Source organism: Punica granatum, chromosome 5, assembly GCF_007655135.1.
Source record: "Punica granatum isolate Tunisia-2019 chromosome 5, ASM765513v2, whole genome shotgun sequence".
Classification (NCBI taxonomy): domain Eukaryota; kingdom Viridiplantae; phylum Streptophyta; class Magnoliopsida; order Myrtales; family Lythraceae; genus Punica; species Punica granatum.
The window spans coordinates 21,473,370-21,494,268 of NC_045131.1; the positions used below are offsets into that span (position 1 = coordinate 21,473,370).

The 20,899-nt window shown below is 40.3% G+C and overlaps 1 protein-coding gene and 1 long non-coding RNA gene across 2 annotated transcripts; both read right to left on the minus strand.

The window, feature by feature from the left end:
- Positions 1 to 11,951: 11,951 nt before the first annotated feature.
- LOC116208896 lies at positions 11,952 to 13,261 on the minus strand. The gene is made up of 2 exons (XR_004157153.1): positions 12,567 to 13,261; positions 11,952 to 12,498 (listed from the first exon to the last, which is right to left on the minus strand). It is a non-coding gene; the product is annotated as an uncharacterized LOC116208896 (long non-coding RNA).
- Positions 13,262 to 16,531: 3,270 nt separating this feature from the next.
- LOC116206744 (sucrose-binding protein) lies at positions 16,532 to 19,376 on the minus strand. The gene is made up of 7 exons (XM_031539549.1): positions 18,891 to 19,376; positions 18,256 to 18,534; positions 17,962 to 18,137; positions 17,789 to 17,869; positions 17,368 to 17,682; positions 16,942 to 17,254; positions 16,532 to 16,852 (listed from the first exon to the last, which is right to left on the minus strand). The coding sequence occupies exons 1-7, from the start codon at positions 19,309 to 19,311 to the stop codon at positions 16,689 to 16,691; spliced, it is 1,749 nt and encodes a 582-aa protein (XP_031395409.1). The 5' UTR covers positions 19,312 to 19,376; the 3' UTR covers positions 16,532 to 16,688.
- Positions 19,377 to 20,899: the final 1,523 nt, after the last annotated feature.

Here is a 20,899-nt window from a genome sequence, read left to right on the forward strand (position 1 = left end):
TAAAAGGGTTGGATCCGTTTAGATTGAATATCAAAAATGCCCAATCTGAACCCGTTTAACTCAGTGTCGTATCAATGTTGTATTATCGTGTCCTGTCAAATATTGCCGACCCTAAAGAAAAGTAGACACATGGCGTGGCAATTGCATCAAATATTCTCATTCTTATTAGCGCGTGAATTTGATTTTTTTTCTATGTATTCATTTTTTTTTGGGTAAATTGAAAATATCAACTATATAATATATTATATATATAACATATGTAATATATAGACTTGACAACCCCATAATAAAAAAAAGAGTAGAATTGTAAATTTCTATATAATCAATTCATATAAAGATTATTTTTTATACATTCTTTCAAATAATAATAAAATAAACTCGGCTACGCCATAATAAATAGGAATAAAATTATAAATTTTTGAACAATTAATTCATATAAACATTATTTTTTATACATTCTTTCAAATAATAAATAATTTAATTATAAGTGTAGAATTATAGATATATATTATGGTCCATTTATGAAATAAATTGAATTAATTAAAATAATTCATAAGTAAATTAAAAATAGAAAATATACGTGTACTATTAATTAACTTAAGGCATAAAGTTTACATATTTTATTTTGGTTATAGTCAATAAATATATATTTCATACAAAAATCATGATATAAAATCAAGGGAAAAATGTCACTTCTTTTAAATGATGAATTAGCATAAAATTTATTCGGCTATTATTAATACAATATCACATAAGTAATGTTTAGCATAAAATTATTCACCTATTAATAATATAATATCAAGTATGTATCAATCACAATATAAATATATGTTTTTAAAAGAATGCGACAAATAATTATAGTTGTCAAAGTTCTTCTTATCCACTTTAGCTAATGATGCGATTCCCGCCAATAATGACGAGACCCGACAGCAAAAGGATCCCAAGATCGTTCTATAATCAGAATTGATTGACAAACCTTCAACCCGTTGTTTACGACATAAATAAGAACCTTGGTATAACTGACCTCAACTCGTTGTTTATTGCGAAATAAGAACCTCGGTATAGGAAGATGCCACAAACGGTTGTGGAAAGTTGTTTGATAAGTTGATGATGAACGCCACGAAAATTTCCGATAAGTTCGAATTAATTCTTCAAGAACCAAAGAGAATACTCTCACAATTTTCTAAATGTTCATTTTCTCTTAAAAATTGACAAGATGAATATATATAGACCAAAATTAATCCTAATATAGTCATGTCTCATCGTAAAGTAAGGAAAATAAAATCTAAAGTATCTATAGAGATATAACTTAATCTATAAAAATATGAAATTTAAATATTTCTAGAATATCTCCATCAGATTTAAACTTTAAACAAATCTGATAATATTTTCTCTTCATATTCAACAAATATTCTAGAAACTTCTAGAAAATGACATATCATGGATTAATCCTCTGCATCATAGATTTGGCTGGAATGTTATAGAACTTGAATCATGTTGATGCATCTTTGTTGATCACGTGGTTCATGTCCAATGGGCCTCTACGAATTTGCTTGAGCCCAAATCTCTTGAATTAGGCCGTTGAATTCATCTTTAAACTTCTTTACTCGTGCTCGCGTAACCGATCCAATTGAAACTTGAACTGGATCTCTTGAAATCGTGCTACGATTTGCATCATTCCTCTCCTCTTGAAAAAGATTTGCCCTCAAATTATCACCTACATCAAAATGAAGTAAATTAGCAACATTAAAAGTAGCACTTACATTGTACTCACCAGGTAAGTCTAGTTTGTAAGCGTTGTCATTGATGCGCTCTAGGACTTGAAAATGACCATCCCCTCTTGGAAGCAATTTGGAATGTCTTTGCGTCGGAAATCTCGCTTTCCTCGTATGCAACCAAACCCAATCTCCGGGTTCAAAAATTAGCTTATGACACTCCTTGTTGGCGTGTTTTGCATATTGCTCCGTTATTCGCTCAATGTTGAGTCTTGCTTTTTCATGAATCTGCTTGATAAATTCAGCTTTCTTTTTGCCATCTAAATTAACATGCTCAGTCAAAGGTAAAGGAGATAAATCCAATGAAGTTAAAGGATTAATTCCATAAACAATTTCAATTGGTGATAAATAGGCGAAGAAATAGAGAGCCACTTATAGAGGTCGTGCTACGATTTGCATCAATTAATTTGGTAATTTTCTTGATTTATATTCAATTAGATTTATAATTCTATATGATTTTATGATGGTAATAATTAGATAAGTAAATTTGAAGCCATTAAATAGGTTATAAAAGTCTTCTTTTAATTTTTATTAGATAATTTAAAGTATATGAATAAAAAATTGTCATAGGATGTAACAAAAAGTATCATAAATAAAAAAAATCTATCTTATTATCTTTAAACAAAAGCATATCATGTATGGTAAAAAAAATTTAGTCATAAAACATGCACAAAAGTAGGAATAAAAAAATATCATATGCAAATCACCCAAAAACAGATCATATGCAACAAAAAATTATCTTAAATAAGTAAAATGTCTATTTCAATATTTTTGAAACAAAATTTCATCATATATAATACAATTTTATTTTATATATGCATAAACAACTGGTGTTAATAGATGTTAAAATTCAATGATCATTTAAACTTAAAATATTGATAATATGATACACTCAAAATTAAATTAGAAGTCATACCAATTTCAAATTAATTATCATTGTGACTGGAAAATTTCTAAAACTTCCTTAAATAAATCATACCTAAATATTACCTTCCAGTCAATATTAGTCCAACATAAATTTTACCACTAATGCAGTCAATAAAAAGAATAATAAATTTTGTAACAACTAATATTTATGGTATCATTATGATCAGTAAATTCTAAATTGTTGTAATTGCATGATAATTTTATGTATAAGTTGGATTTGGAGCTCATGTGCTTGTTGACCATAGGCATGTTGAGAGGCTATTTTGCTAACATTTAGTATGATTTCTTGGCTTGGGTTTCTTCTTTATTGAGCAAAATTCATGTGGCATCTTATAATTTAAATTCTTTCCAATTTCTTGTATAATTTTCGTTGGCACATTCCACAGGAGTATAGATAGGATGAAGCAGTTTATCAAGTCCATTATGAAAAGGGTTTCAAGCAACTATTAGAATTTTTAATTTTCACAGTTTTCACTTAAAATATCTAATAATATAAATATATTCACTTAATATAATAATTTTTTATTAATGAATAATTTTCTTACTTATACATTATATTTATTTTTCGTGTCCCTCAAATAATTATTTGTCATCGAAAGTTTGAAATTTACAATATTAAAATTAATAGAGTAAAACAATTGATATGTGATATATTTCATGCACAATACATATTCAATTTAATTTATAATTTTATAGTTGTATATTTATATTCCTACATATTATAAGTTATTATTTGTAAAATCCGTGCAATGCATGGGCCTAAAAATCTAGTTCAATAATAAATTAGTCTCTCACCATGTCGATGGTATAGTCATGTACAAATGGGGGTGTATTAATCCCTACTACATCATATGATACTAAAGTAGCCACATCCTGTGTTATTAAAACCAGACCGGACGTTGAGTCGATAACGTTGTGGGTTCATGGTTTATGAGTTTAGCGGGAGGTTCGATGGGTCAGACTGCGTGTTCAATTAATTATATAATAAATACTTATATTATCATAAAAATAAAATAAATGACAATTTGTGTAATATTTAGAAGAATAAAAGAATAATTATATGAATAGTAATCACAGGAAGTTGTTGTAGTCTAGTAGATTAGAGGGGTGGTTTAAATGTTAGTGTGGAATAAAAGGGTCGAGGTTCGATTCCCCTCACGGTCAAAATTCAACCACAAGGCTATTGGTCTTTCCTAGGAATCGAGCAAAGCCTCGAATCCAACGACCAAACTCGTCTCTCAAAACAACTCTAGCCCCAGCCTTTCCCGAAGGGAGGTGGGCCAACCTACATTCACTGGATGAGTGGTCTAAGTATTTGTCCTTGGGAAGAGTGCATGAAACTTTGCTCATCTCTATTAAGACTAAGATTATGAAGATTCGTGGAATTCGTGGCTCTTTGATATATAACTTCATACTGCTTCTTCCAAATAAGTCAGAGGGCTTATGGGAAAATAATGGACCATTTGATACTGTGCTTGTGGCTCTCATAAGCCTGACAATGTTGGTAACCTGAAAGTGCCCCTCTTGAAGATCGAAATTTCCAAAGAATTCTAGTATTATGACACTTGACTATCAAGCAAGAATATTCTGAGTATCTTGCGTTATTATGTACATATCCATATTTTAGGCTAGTTATCTATAGTTTCCTAGTTAATAGCTGGCACTTGGCCTATATGTACATGTTCTTATTAGTAATACAATTTGACAGACAATTGTCCATTAATCTTGTCTTTTACAAAGTTTTCATGGTATCAGAGCAGTTGGCCTAAGGGCAAGCTCATCACGTACCTTCTCTACATCATGTCTGGTGATCAAACACTTGCACCTCTTGCAGGAAGCGGAGGGAATCAGCCACAATTGGCTGCACTACTTTCTCCCTACACCGTCACTTCGTCTGATGGCACCGGGGTTCAGCTGATCAATTGTAAGCTGAACAGGGACAATTACCTCACATGGTCCCGGTTGATGTGGATATCACTTCGCGCGAAAAACAAAATAGGATTCATTGATGGAACCCTCCTTGAACCAGCAGAAGGAGAGCCGAACAGGGCTCTATGGGTGATAGCAAACTCCACGGTTGTTCCATAGATTGCAAATACGTTGGAGAAAGATCTTCAACCAAGCATCGCTTGTATCGAGAATGCAAGAATTCTCTGGGACGACTTGAAACAACGGTTTTCCCAAGGTAATGAAACCCGAATTTGTCAACTAAAATGCGAAATTTACCAGTTGAAGCAGGAAGGCAGACTCGTCTCAGAGTATTACTCACTACTCAAGGGTCTCTGGGATGAACTCGATCAATTGCTCGAAGAAACTGGCTGCACCTGTGCATGCATTTGTGGGATTGGAGCAACCCGAGCTGCACAAAGAGAGAAAGAAAAAGCTCATTAATTTCTCATGGGTTTGAACTCCAATTTCAACACAGTCCGGTCAAATATACTCAATCTCAAGATTTTTCCTTCTCTTAGTCGAGTATTTCAGATGGTGATTCATGATGAGCGGCAAAGGATTGTAATCCGTGCTCAAGAGACAGGACCGGAGGCTGCTGCGTACATGGCGAGAGGAGGCAAAGAAATCCAGCAGGTGACCGATTAGAGAAGCGAGAGAAACGAGCGACCTCACTGTGATTTTTGTAATAGAATCGGGCATACGAGGAATACCTGCTGGAAGCTTCACGGAAGACCGGCATCTGGAGAGATTCAGCACGCCTCTGCTCGCAAACATCCAGTGGCGGAGAACCCTAATTCCTGGGAACCGCGGAACAAAAGCTAAGAGCAGGGGCAAACCAGAAATTGGGAGAATCGAACGAATTGGGAGAACTAGACGAATTGGGAGAACCAAACGAATAGGCCCAAGACAGGAAAGAAGATCGGGAGATTTGCTGGGCCGGGCCGTGTGAATCAGGCCCACGTTGTCCAAACGGCAACAAACAGCAGCTTAGGAGGACCACAAGCCCAGTCTACGTTTCCATTTTCGGAGGCTCAAATTCAGCAGATTCATCGGTTATTAGCAATGAACAACGGTGATGATGAAGTTGAAATACAGACTGGTAACTTATTTAATAATTTTGTTATTTGCAACAATGAAAGGATTATAGATACTGGAGCCTCTAGACATATGACGGGCTGCTCGGATTATTTAATTGAGGCATCTCCAATTATTGGAGGTTCGCCCGTTTTCATCCCAAATGGAAAGACAACCCAAGCTGTTAGAGTTGGCAGAGTGCATCTTGGAGGAGCTATCAATCTGTCTGGAGTATTATGGATTCCAAATTTCACTTGCAATTTAATCTCTGTGTCTCAACTATCGGATGAGATGGGATGTCTAATAAAATTCAATTCTGAATTGTGTCTCATACAGGACTGTGCGAGGAGGATGATTGGAATCGGTGAGCGCCGATGGGGGGTCTATTATATGAAATGTGTGGCATCCAAGATTAACGTTGATCTAGTTGCAGCTGTCAAGACGAATGATGTGTGGCATAAGAGGCTCGGACATTCGTCTCATCATGTTCCGTTCCGAGGTCTACCAGTTGATGAATTTTTGAATAAAGAATGCGAGGTCTGTCACAAGGCTAAGCAAACTCGGTCTTATTTTCCAAACAGTATGAATAAAGCTAGTTTTTTATTCCAACTAGTGCATGTGGATATATGGGGGCCGTATAGAGCACGATCTCATTCAAGAGCTCATTATTTCTTGACAATCGTTGATGATTTCAGTCGAGGATTGTGGGTTTACTTATTGCGAGAGAAATCGGAAGCTAAGCGCTATTTAGTTAATTTCTGCAATCTCATTAAAAATCAATTTAATCGGGTCGCGAAGATCATTCGTAGTGACAATGGTGCGGAGTTTCTATCCCGAGAATTGCAGGATTTCTTCTTGCAACATGGTATTATACATCAGACTTCTTACATTGATACGCCTCAACAAAACAGGCGTGTAGAAAGAAAGCATCGCCATATACTCAATGTGGCACGAGCTCTATTGATCCAAGCATCACTTCCGGTTCATTTTTGGGGAGAGTGCATCCTAACGGCAGCCTATCTTATTAATATCACCCCGACAAAGCTCCTTGATGGCAAGAGTCCATATGAAGTAATTTTTTGAAAGGTTCCGACTTACTCGCACTTACGAGTTTTTGGGTCCCAATGCTATGCACAAATTAGACCGATGCCAAAAGATAAATTCAAGGCACGAGCAAGGAAGTGTGTCTTTGTTGGATATCCTTATGGAAAGAAAGGATGGCGAGTTTATGATCTGGAGTCAAGAAGAATTTTTGTATCAAGAGATGTCAAATTCTATGAGGACACTTTTCCTTTTGCTGATCAGTACAACGGTGATCAGGATATAAGAATTCGGGATACACCGTTCTTCATTGATTCTGTCCTTGTTAAATTTCCAGCCGGCTATTGGACAGGGGGAGTCGTCCAGCCCATTTGCACCAAAACAGCTGCCCACTGGGCTGACACACGGCCCAATCAATGGCCCAAATATGGCCCAGCATCAGGAGTCCATTGACATGAGGCGGGACCCGGGTTTCAAGGCTCCGACCCGCGAACTCGCGCGCGACCCGATTTCTACAGGCCTGACACGCGACCCAATTCCCATTCCGCCTGGGCCTCAATCCGTGGATTCTTCCCAACTTGGGTCCGCTTTGGCTCCAGAAAACTCCATTTCGCCTGGGCCTACATCTACAGTTGAGCCCATTATCTCTAGTTCTCCTGATCCTTCACACGTGCGACGATCAGATCGCATTCGACGACCACCGGCTCATCTTCAAGATTTTATATGCCACACTGTCACACATTACCCCCCCTCGACTCTTGGACCCACCTGTTCCATCATACTCCACAGGTACGTCCTATCCAATCAAGCAATATTTGTCTTATTCAGGTGCTACCGATAAATATGTTTCTTTTCTGGCGGCTATAGACTCTGATACAGAGCCCCAGACATATCAAGATGCCATCAGAGATCCTCGATGGCAGGCAGCAATGAACGAGGAACTTCGAGCACTCGAGTTAAATGGGACATGGACTCTTTCTTCATTACCTCAGGGCAAGAAACCCATCAGTTGTAAATGGGTCTATAAGATTAAGCGGCGAGCTGACGGATCTATTGAGCGTTACAAAGCTCGCCTTGTAGCGAAAGGGTTCACACAGGTTGAAGGGATCGATTTTCACGAAACTTTTGCTCCAGTCGCCAAACTCGTGACAGTCCGCTGTTTTCTTGCTGTAGCAGTCACCAAGCAATGGGAGATCCACAAAATGGATGTCCATAACGCCTTTCTTCATGGTGATCTATGCGAAGAAGTATACATGTCTCCTCCACCTGGTCTCGGTACTGTTCAACCAGGACAAGTTTGTCGACTTCATAAGTCTCTATATGGACTTCGCCAGGCATCAAGGAACTGGTTTTCTAAACTTACCGATGCCTTATATGCTTTCGGCTTCAAACAATCTGGAACAGATCACTCACTTTTCACCTTTTCTAGAGGTACGGTGTTCCTTTCGGTACTTGTTTATGTGGATGATCTCATCATTGCTGGGAACTCGTCTAGACATTGTACCTTATTCAAGGAATATCTCAAGTCATGCTTCCGCATCAAAGACTTAGGTTTTTTGCGATACTTCCTTGGCATTGAGGTCTCTCGCATGAATTCGGGGTTATTTCTCTGCCAGCGCAAGTATGCCATAGATATTTTATCTGAATGCGGGATGTTAGGATCACGACCCTCTGATTTCCCTATGGAGCAGAATCATCATCTCGCATCCGATTCAGGGGCTGTTTTCTCTGATCCGGGTCGTTATCGCCGCCTAGTTGGACAGCTTCTCTATCTCACAATAACAAGGCCGGAGCTTAGTTATTTTGTTCAAATTTTAACTCAGTTCATGCAAGACCCTCGACAGGATCATTGGGATGTAGCTCTTAGAATACTACGCTACATCAAGCGGTCGCTTGGACAAAGCATTTTTCTCCGGCCGAATTCTTTTGAGCTCTCTGCCTTCTGCGACTCTGATTGGGCCAGTTGCCCCATGACACGACGGTCTCTGACTGACTATTTCATCACTCTTGAAGGGAGTCCTATATCCTGGAAGACAAAGAAACAGACCGCTGTTTCTCGTTCCTCTGCTGAAGCCGAATACAGGGCAATGGCTGCTACAGTCAGTGAAGTAATTTGGTTACGTAGTCTACTGTCTTCTCTCGGTGTTCACTCATCTCGGCCTACGAAACTCTTTTGCGACAACCAAGCAGCTTTGCATATTGCTGCCAATCCGGTATTCCATGAACGGACCAAGCACATTGAGATTGATTGTCATTTCATTCGAGATCGTATTCGTTCAAACATCATCACTACCACTCATGTCTCCACGAAGCATCAACCAGCGGACATTTTCACTAAGGCCTTAGGTCGAGATAGATTCCGCTTTCTCCTCAGCAAGTTGGGCGTTCGGAATCCTCACGCTCCAACTTGAGGGGGAGTATTACGATTCTTGACTATCAAGCAAGAATATTCTGAGTATCTTGCGTCATTATGTATATATCCATATTTTAGGCTAGTTATCTATAGTTTCCTAGTTAATAGCTGGCACTTGGCCTATATGTACATGTTCTTATCAGTAATACAATTTGAGAGACAATTGTCCATTAATCTTGTCTTTTACAAAGTTTTCATCTAGAACTCCATTGTTATCGAGCATTCTCTAAGAATATGCGAAACATCCTCAATATAGTTATGACAAATGGAGCAAGTAGGAGTGATGTTAATTCCCCTATGGTGTAAGAAGCTAGCAATAGCAATTTTTTTCGTGACAACTAAGACATAAAAAGTTAAAAACCCTCGAATGTGAGGGAGTATTCCAAAGCCATTGCCACTCCTTGTTAGTGACCTTCGAGACTCGCCCTCAAACTAGTTCATATGCATATTTGGTATCAACACAACCATTACTCAAGTATTTCGACACCTGAGCATCCATAGAATGGTTCCCAATTGATATTAGGACACAGAGAAGAAAATCACTAATCGAGTCTAGGATATTTAAGGAATGATTACCCTAGTCTCATGATCCATCTTGTTCGAGCACCTCAGCCACCGAAAGGTTGCATTTTCTTTCAGTTAAAAAGGCACCGAGCTTAGTGACCTTAGAGGCTTATCATCAGCCATGTATCAAACCAAAAGTTCACCTCCTAACCACTTCCAATGGCCCATTTTGTGCCCAAATTGCAAATGTAATTACCCTACTGCAGGGCCATTCCGTTCAAAGAGCATCCTTTCCTAGGTCTCATCCCTGCTTGATAAGCATGAAGAAGAATGAGAGCCCAAGGCCTATTGTCTTATTACGCCCTCCAAGCAAAGCCACCAAGTAGGGCCAGGTTGCGACCCTCCATACATTTAATACCCAGATCCCCACTCCTCTTTGGGAGCGTAACTGTATCACAACCCACTAAATGTAATTTTTTTTTCGTGCTCCATAGAGCCTAGAAGGAAATTCCTGTTAAGACGATCAAGGGTTGTGCACGTACATTGGGACAAAAGTGTGCATTGCACAACATGGGAAGGAATTGCAAAAACCACATAATCAATCAAGACATCACGACCAACCATAGATAAAAGTCTAGACTGCCACCCCCCAATCTACCTTTCACCTTATCCACAAAGAAATTTAAGGAACTAGGTTTAGCAGCGGGCATATCCATAGAGAAGCCTACATATTTCCCCAAATTGGAAAACTCCGTCAACCCAAACAATTTGCTGACTCTAAATGCAGATATGAGATTTTGTAGTATTCACTTTTTAGTCAGATAATGAGCAAAAGTGATCCAACAAATTCTCGATAGTAGAACAAGTATGAATGTCCATTGCCCCAAACAAAATGATATCATCCGCGAAAAACAAGTGTGAAATGGATAGAGAACCTCTTGAGAGACGGATTACTTTCCAATTTCCATCATGTACTTCCTTGTCAGTCAAGTGGGAGAAGTAATTCGAGCACAATATAAAGAGCTATAAGGAAAAGGATCCCCTTGATGGAGGCCTCTTGATGGTAGAAAAGAGGCTAAACAACCCCAATTAACAAGCACATTCACTTTGTAGGAAGAAATACAGTGCATGATAAATTGAATTGTAGACTGAGGGAAATTAAAGAATATAAGAATATCCCTAACAAAGCTCCACTCAAGTCTATTATAAGCCTTTTCCAAGTCTAATTTCAAGATCATAAACCCTTTTCCCCTTTCTTTCTTTTTTAGGGCAGTAATAGCTTTTCTCAAAATGACTACATTATCATTAGCCCTCCGCCTCGGAATAAAATTCAATTGCAAAGGGGAATGTCGGACTATCAAGGAAAGGACGAATCCATCTAACCAAAATCTTAAAAATGATTTTGAAAGACAAAATTGAAAGATACTCTCCGGATTAGGGCATTCAAGAATTAAAGAAATAAGAGTATCATTGACCCCGCCCGAGAGAGCCCTATATTTGAAAGCTTTCTGAACAAAATCCACAAGAGAATTACCAACGACATCCCACTTTTTTTGGAAAAAGATGGGATGTAATCCATCATGGCCATGAGCTTTTATTGGTTTTAAACAGTTTAAGGCTCCGTGAACCTTTGCGTCTTTCATGGAGCAAGCAGAGCTTGAAGAAGATCATCAGGATTAGGTTTTTAAAGCATTTATATCACAAGAATGTTTCAAACGAGATTCAGAAAAATCAATGGTACATAGATCGATGAAAAACTGATTAACTAATCTCAGGAGCTAATTAGGGTAGGAGTTCCATTCCCCTGCAGAATTTTCTAAAGTTGTATCTTATTATGGCACCCATTAACCAAAATAGACACATGAAAGAATCTTATATTACGCTCCACCTACAAAATCCACTCCGATCGAGATTTTAAAAGCCAAAGATCATGCTCATTTCTAAGAATAGCACTAGACTCATGACAAAGGGATTTTTCCAAATTTACAAGAAAATGAGAAGGACCAAGGGCAAGTTTCTCTTAGATGCTCTCTAACCTTGCGAGATCCTTGAAAGAGGGAAGAAACATCTACATAATTTCAAAGTGAAGAGGCCTATCAGAATTAAATCGAGGAGGAGGATTGAACTTCACCAACACAGGGTAATGGTTTGAAAAATAATGGACGTAAGCATTGGAGAATAATAGTCTCCAAGTAGAATTCGCTACTGCTTGGTCTAGCCTTTCTTGAATGAGACCCCCATTTGACAAAGATTTGTCCAAGTAAATCTAGGACCAGAAAAACCCAAATCCGTAAATGAACAATTATCTAAGACCTCAGCAAACCTGAGATCAATAAACATGCGTCCTGGTTTACACCCAAATTTCTCAGAATCATTGAGCTTCATTAAAATCACTAATTGCACGCCAAGGCATATTATGAACCAAAGCAATAGATTCTATGTTATTCCATAATACTATTCCTTCTTCTAGCCTAGGGTTGGCGTATATCGCAAAAACAAAGCCATTTCAAAGTAGAATTTCTTACCTCCATTTCAAAAACAAAGCCATTTCAAGTGTGTTGACTAGGACAAAATCAGAGCGACACATAAGTAGAATGCCACCCCAGTGCCCAATAGTGGGAGTAGCCTCCCAACCATCAAATGGAAGCCTGTCAGCAAACTCCCGTGCACGGCTGAGACAAAGTCTGGTCTTCGTGAGCACCGGCACATCAGGTCGGTGTATTGCTATACGGTCACGAATGGTAATCATAGCATTGTCGGTTGTAAGACCATGACAATTCCATAGCAGGGTCACCAAATGGAACCACGTCGGATCTGAAACATTATTAACAGAATTTGTAGAATCCATGAGCATATTGGATATGTATGGATGATTAGGATACCTCATAGGGCATACAGGCACTATATGTAGATCATATTCCACCGTTTCTGTTTTTAGCCTGGACCAGCACTTGACGAAACGCTGATGATATGCACTTCCACTGAGGGGAGCATCTTAACTGTTACGTCCTCTTCTGGCTGGAAATTCTCCCTCACCGCCTCCTGAGCCAGTCCGTGGGTATGAGTCCTCAATACATGCAGTGAGCTCCCACTGTTTCTCAGTCGTGGTATTAAGTGGCGGTTGAGATTCCCGAGCACTCTCTATTGAATGCTCGCCATTCTCTAGGTTTCCCTCCGATTATTGATCAGACGACTGTTTGAAGCTTGAGTTGTTGTTGAAACACTCTGCCGGGAGATACAACCTTCTCCTACACCATTCAGCGTTGTCAGCCTCGGAGGTTGTCTGACTATCCCCTCATCCTGTGTGACGACCGCTCAACATTTTTGAACTGTTAGAAAAATTGAAGTCTCCACACTTTGTCTTGGGATTCCCTCGAGGTTGATTTCCTAAACTGGGGATATGCTTCTCCCGCTCCTTATTGCGTCCATGATTGGACTCCATCAAGAGCTCTATGCCTCTGATCTTTGACTCTTTCGCCTAGCCATCTTCACATTGGGGGGCAGAACTGCGAGAAGGAGCAGCAAAGTTAGGGCATAAATCTATTGATGCCATCGTTTTTATTTAGAGAATTTGGGGACAAAATGGAAACAATATCCCTTATGGGCGCGTTCTGTGAGCCGCCCAAAGAATTATTATCCACCATCATGTGGATATCTTCTTCACTCCATGGTTTGTCCATGTGCATCAGGTCAATTTTCTCCAGGGGTCTTTCTTGTTTTCCAATCCAAAATTGGGCTGTCTTTTGTTTTTTTGCGAGCTCGGTCCAATATTCCTAGAGCCCAAAACGACTCCCAGTTGGGACACCTACATAGGTGTTTGTCTTCTGATTCATACCCTTCTCGTTGGTGTTCTCCTTGTGTTGCTCCCTGAGTGGAAGGGGTTGTCTCGATCACAGGTAACCGTTATGTCTGAACTGGCCTTTATCCTTTGCCTTGGCCGGTGCTGGCCGCTGTCTCCACCATGAGAGAAGCATCCCTCGGTCATACTCATCACCCTTTTCTGCAGAATCTATCAAGCACGTCCCGGATTCCGGGTTGTCTATTACTTGAATCGAGGTAGGTGGCCGGTTATACGCAATCTGCACTGGGACTTGTTGTCGAGCTGAATTGGCCACACTCCTCCCTTTTGTGTCCGACCAGACCACAAGTGAAGCCAAGTTTTTGCATTCCTTTGAATTGAATCGTCTATTTCCAGTCACCGAACCACATCGCTTTTGGTAGCGACTTGTCAAGATTAATTTGAATACAAAATCGAGCATATTGAGCTCTACCCCCTTGTGGCAGTCAAACCCGTCCACTCGTAGCAACAGACCAGTTCGATTTGCAACATTTTCAATTGACTTGGGCAAATAGAATTCTCAAGGAAGGTCTAGGAACCTCAATCGCACAGCCACAATCTAGAATGATGCTTTTGATATCCTGAATTTTGGTTCCCACATACGAATGGTAAGTAAATGGTAGTTAATAAACTATGAACCATGCTTGTGAGAGTTTACGTAAACTCAGTGAAGGCTCAGTAAATTCGTATCATAAACTCGCATTGTAAACTCGTAGAGTTTATGTTCCAAGTAAATTTAATAATAAATATTTTTATATGCCCCAAACAGACTATAAAACTCTCATATTAAAGCCTCAAAAACCATAATATTCACAAAATATATCATCATACAATAACCTATAATTTTATCATCGCACCACAAGGGACTTGATCAATGCTACGGAGGGAGGAGGGAGATAGGGACTAGGGGGTCAGACACTTCAAATCACAAACTGATGAGGAAACCTTAATTTTATTAAAATTATAAACTAATAATTGAATAAAATTGAGTTGGCTTTGGCAGTAGATGTGCTGGGCCAAGCCCATTCTCATATGATTAATATGAAAAACCCTTGGTCTCGACTCGCTGATTTTACGAGTTGACATGCACGAGCCTATCGATTCCACGAGTTTACTGAATAAAAACTCGAGTCCATCCGAGTTTGCTACAACTTCCGATTTTAATCTGATTCTACGCGATTCCATACCCTAGGGTCATAAACTCATCCGAGTTTATGCATTAGTGCATGAGTTTAACAACCTTGCTATGGACCATCTCGAAGAACATGGGTACTGTTTGCTTTGTTTAGGCTCTCACAGAGCGTGCAATTTCTATGTGAAATAGCGATATTCTAGATGTTTTCTGTAGGGTTTGACGATCAGGGCCTCCTTTCACAGGGCTCGCATCTGCATCTTCTCCTCTCTGGTAAACACTAATCAAGAACATCATCGTCGGAATCTTTTTCTATGCCATGTTCTATCTGGAAAGCCTGCTCAAAGCTCACGGCAACACCAACCAGCTTATCTTTATAGGAGACACCCACCGAGGATGGTCCTTTGAATTGGGTCTTGGGTGGTGGGTTATCGTTGATCCTCTTCGTGCTTTGCCAAAGTTCTTCTTTTTCATCCATGGAGTCATCGTGGCTGTCACCCAGAGCCAAAATTCTTTTTTTTTGGGTCCAATAGAAATATTTTATTGAAGAACACTCATAATGTACATTGGACTGCCGACAGTCCATTGGCTAAGACAATGACAAACGGTGGACATAGCCGCAAACTGCCCATGACTAATCTGCTATATGACTACTGGGTGAGGAAAATCCCCTTGTTAGGGAACAGACTAATGGAACAAGCCGCATATCACGCAAAAATCGATCACATCCCGACTTCTCCGAGCAGGTCGGAGCCGACCAGGTACATTCCGAGACAAACTAGCCACAAAAAATGAACTAAACAGATCGAGAACACCTCTAGAACACCAGGAAAGACAACAAAACGAAACACAAGAGCAGCATTGGACTACATCGGTAAGTCATCGACGATGGGCGTCCAAGGAGCCAAAGTTTTTAACCAGGAATGGGAAAGAGGTGACCATCAGGGGCTCTCGAAAGAGTCTAGCTCGGGTCGTTCTGGTGAGGGAAGGATTGAGCTGAGTTGATGCTGGTCTGCAAGGGAATCCGATAGCTAAAGATTGGGGAGGAACTGCAGCGGCCCAAAGGCGGATCGGCGACAATTGTCAATCTGCCCTGTCGGTGGAGGAGTGGGGTATGGATAGGCTGTGGAGGAGTGGTGGAGGTACCCTGTGATTGCCAGCGATGCGTAATAGGTGGAGTCAGATGTGGAGCTGGGAGGGGCTTCGGGGGTCCATTGTGGGGGTGGTGGTGATTGTCGATAGACACGCCTAGTCAAAGCCGGACGCGCCGGTGGCAGTGGCAGAAGCTCAGGTTTGGACCATGACCTTAATTAAACGGCTTGATTTGGAGCCCAGAGAGCCGGCGTTCTTGCCGTGAGAGAACTTGCTAAGAGAGCATTAGCCATTTCTCTCTATATTCGAAAGCTCATTATTTAACCAGATTAGCCCATTAAAAATAAAAGGTTTAGGATGTTTCTCATTCACAATATACGAACTGATTATCTTAAAAAAAGTTAAAAAGAAAAGTGCTGAGCCATTATATTTTGTTAGGATATGTTATAGTAAATTAAGATTAAGATTTGTATTTCCCTTGGCAAATTTTGCCGAAGGTTCGGATTTTCCTAATTCAGCAAATTCCCTAGACTTATTTTCGTCTCTCTCCAATCAAAACACCATATATACTCTTGGTCAATTGGGTCAATTTTGACTTTTTGAAATCAGACTAAGACGACCCGTGACATCGAACATATTTTTTCCGTGCGCTTTTGAGACCCCCGAAAGATGTACAAATTTCTTTTTTTAGGAAAAGATACAATATTCGTCACTGCAAAAAGGATAAGGAAACCCTACCGTGGAATAGAGTTCTGAATTAAGCAGGAACAAGTTCATACCAGAAAGAAAGAAACGGACTTTTACGATGTCAGTGCACATGTTTTATTTATGTTAGCTCTTCTGCATGGTCATATTAACATAGGCATTACATCCCGTGCTTATGTACATGGATCACTCTCCCCTAATATACATTTGTAGAGGCCATAGCCACTTTGGAAGCTCTCATGCATCACCATAACGCCGTATAACTTCTTCTTGGCGGGCCGGTCCCGGGAAGAAGAACTCCTCATCCTGGTTCTTGAAGATCCTATCGATGTCCCTAGCCGGGAAATTAAATGCCAGCTCTTTCGCTTCCCTATGCATCTGCCCTACTATGTTCCTCCTTCCTGTTAACATGGGATCACACACCACAGTCGGTTAGGACGGACCCCTCGATTGACTTAGACATTAGCAATAGATTTTAAAAGAATCAAACCTGCGAGCGTGTATCTGACATTGTTCTTTGCATTAACCTCGAAGCAGACGACCTGCAGATTGCTATTTCTAGAAGCAATAGAAGTAGCTGGATGACCTGCCGGGACGATAAACACGGTGCCACGGTTGAGCCGTGCCTGCACTTTCTGGTAGGTTGTCGGACTGCCTGTCCTCCTCTGCCCCCGTGTCGAATGCCTTCGGCCTTGCTGCCTTGAGGACAGATGGGGACATGCCATCTCGAGCCACCCTTCTCCATCAACCACCATGGCTATCTTTGTCGCCCTCGAGTTGTAGTAAAGTGTCGTCATTGATCCCTAACATATAAAAGCAAGTTCATTCTTTCAATTTCTCGCAGACAATATATGCAATCTCGAAAGATTTCAACAAAGAAAACACAATGTAAAATGTCATAAGCAGGGAGGGGTACCCGAGTTATGTTGGCGAAAGAAACCATGAGATCAAGGTCCTTGAGATGTTTGAAGTCGTCTTGATCCACTTCGTATAGTTGACCATACTGATTAGATTCAGAAGGACGTTTGTTGAAGATATTGAAGGAGTAGGAGTGAGAGCCTCTCGAGCCTCTTGTTGGCCAGAGTCTCCCTAATTCCTCATCACCTCCGAAAGGCCAATGACTCCCTTCCTCATCGGCCTGGCTCATTGCCTCGATCTGCTCTTTGGAAGCCTTGACGATGGCGCCTTGCTGCTGTTGTCTAAACATCCTCTCCAGCTTGTCTCTCCCGGTCTAATTACACATCATCAATCAAATTGTTCAGCAATATATACTGCTTGCTGCAATTCATAATTCGGATAAAAACCATTATATGCACGCCGTCCTGATGGTATATTACCTTGAAAGCCGCTTCCAGGACCTCCCAACTGAAGGCAGTGTAGAACGCTTCGGGATTCTTACCTCCCGTGGCATGATATACCTAATCCCAACCAAAAAACTTATTCATGTCAGAGCTAACCAAACCTTACTCTAATAATGGCAGGAAAGTTAACTTAGGTTACAAGATTTCACCTCGAATTGACCAGGAGTGTTTACGGGCTGGAGGAAGTTGGCAATGTGGAGCTGTTCATTCTCATCCCGATTGGCCAGGTAAACTGGCGTGCCTGCAGGGACCCGAATGATGTCGCCTTTTCCAACATTGATACTGTTTCGCTTGTTCTCCTGAACCATGGTTAGTGTCCCCCTACCTGCGATAACATTCAACGAAATACTAATTAGTTGCAACTATTAGAGGCATGGCCTATAATATGATGAATAAACGTGACAGTCCACTTCCTTATTAGAGTAATATATATATATACACACCAGATATTACGAAGAGGACTCCGTCAGCATCCCAGTGGTTTGGGACAACGAAAGTCTGGGGATTTGCTTCGAGGACTCCCAGGCGGTAGTTCTCTATCCCGCGCAGAAGCTTCGACCTCTTGGTGAAACGAGGGAGCAGTCTCACTCTTCCATGCTCGGTGTGGACTTTGAGGCTGAAGTGCTCTTGCTGGAAGACATAAGGATTGTTCTCCTCGGAAATCTCCTCCTCCTGCTCCTCTTCCCAACTCTCTTCCTCCTGCTCCTCCTCTCTCCGGTTGCCTGCCCGGATGATCAATGGGATCAATACTTACCGCATATAAAATAATAAAGACTGAAAGAACTATCTTAGATTCGCAGATATACGTGAAACTTCTAAATATAATTTCACGAGAACTGATTTTACGAGAAACGTTACAAGAAATTATCCGTCCGTAAATCCAATTAAAAAAAATATATAGTGCAACGATGCACCCTCCCCTAATAAGCAATAATCAAGAGGTTTTGAGTTCAATATTCCTTGTGATACTTGTGTTTCTTTATATTAGTTATTAAGATTTTTATATCATTGTACTCCTTTTGCTTAAAAGAAACAAAACTATCCGTCCATAATCAATCTTTGTTAACGGATTGATTACCGATTTCTCTCTTCTCCACTTCTCGGCTCCAGGGATCAGTTTCCTTCTCCCCAAACCTCTTTTGGCACTGATTTCGGCAGGCTTGCTTCTGCTGGGACGAGCCCTGCTGCCTCTCGCATTGCCTCTGGCACTCTCTCAGCTGCTTGCGCTCGTCTCCCCTGCTGGACTCCTTGCCTCGCCCACTGCTGCTGCCACCCTCTTCACTGTCTCTCTCGCGTTCCTTCTGCCTGTAGTAGTCCCCGCACCGCTGCTCGCACTGCTCCTGTTGCCGCTCCATGAACCGCTCCTGGTGCTTGCACTGGTGCTGGCACTGCTTCAGCTCCGGGTCTGTCTTAGCTGTTGCCGCGCTCAGAGCACTCAGCACCACCAGGGAAGTAAGCAGCACAACGGCTAGGGAGAACTTAAGACCTTTGATCGCCATTTCCTTACTTAGACTTCACACTTTATGGTTCTGTGTTTATCGTGGTGGAGCATGGAAAAGGATGGAAGAGGTATGTGTCGTATAAATAGTAGGCGGAGGAGGAGATTGGATGAGAGTGAATGAAGCCGCGTGCTGTGATGGGGATGAGAATGGGGGAAGGGTTGAAGACGAAGGGCATGCAAAGAGGCATGTGTCCGACTTATGTGGCTTGCTATGGGTGATGGTCGATCGCCGCGTATCACTGTCATCAGCAGGACGAAGTACACCGCAAGGACAACCACGTCTTGTAGCATCAAATTTGTCGTGGGTTTGTTAATTTGTTTGTTTGTTTGTTTTTCTTTTGTTTTTTTTTGGGGTTGGGGGAAAAGGTCTATGTCGGATGAGCTGCGGAAACGTGGTAATTTTGTGGAACCTGCTGCAGTGTTTGATAATCGATACATACTTACATATGTACATATACGTTCGTATGTACAAACCTAAAATAGTAAGGTGATTAGTTCAGGTGATTTCATCTCTTATTTTTTAAATAAAATTTAAAATTTAAGTCTTGTAAATAAAGAAAATTCACAATTAATAAAAGTGAATCTCCTTTAAGTGAGTCTATTATGCTCGAACCTAAATCAGTTGGGGGTCTGGGGCTCACTAAACCTTTGAATACCAAGTGAGTACACCGTGGAAAAATAGTAAGGGGATTACACTGAAAAGATAGTAATTAAGGTGATGAGTTGATTGAGTGTTATAAAGGAGAGACTGCCAAAACACAGTATTCATCTCTGTAATTGCTATATTTAGTCTATCTCACCGTATATTAATACTAGCGAGCTAAACATAGCAATTACATGGTGTGTATACTGTTACCAAATACAGAGAGATATCATAATATACAATGATACATATCTTAATACTCTCCCTTAATATGTTCGGGTGCTGTAACCGATAGATTACTATTATGTGATTGAAAAATTAAAACATAGATGTTTTTTGTGAGAATATTAACAAAGCTGTGAGGACGTGGGTACATGACGGACAAACAGATCTCCACGATCTATCAGTTCACGAACAAAGTAATAGTCTACAGGGATGCGTATACAGAGGTATATATTCTAATAAGTTCTCATAAGAATCATACACGAGTAGAAAGTATATTACGAACAATTATAGTAAACTATAAAAACTGGTCCGTGTGCAGCATATGCTGCCACGTGTCCCAGCCCTTCACTGATTTTACAAATAAGAGAAGGCATGGTTGAGTTGGCATGATGCTGAGAAACCCGGTTCGAGTCCTGCTGAATTCTCCATCTCTTTTGTTTTTCCTTCTGTTTTTTTCTTTTCCTCTCTTACTTATATAACTCTCCTTTCTCTTTTGTTTTTCTTTCCCTTTATTACTGCCAAAATACTGCATATATATACTTATATACAGTACTCGGGGCTGCCGAGTGTACGAGATTTGGATAGTCAAATTAAATTTTAATGATATGAGTTAATATTGACTCAAGTGTACAAGATTTGAGGATTCTCTCCGCTCGCTTATGCAAATATATATTTCAAACTTAAACCTTTTAACTCAAAACACGATTATAATTTTGAA

Coding starts and splice junctions, on each gene's coding strand:
- LOC116206744 (XM_031539549.1), bottom strand. CDS start 19,311: ATGGCGATCAAAGGTCTTAAGTTCTCCCTAGCCGTTGTGCTGCTTACT. Junction 17,683..17,788: donor TCCTGGAAGCGGCTTTCAAG/GTAATATACCAT, acceptor ATGTGTAATTAG/ACCGGGAGAGACAAGCTGGA. Junction 16,853..16,941: donor TGTCAGATACACGCTCGCAG/GTTTGATTCTTT, acceptor CCATGTTAACAG/GAAGGAGGAACATAGTAGGG.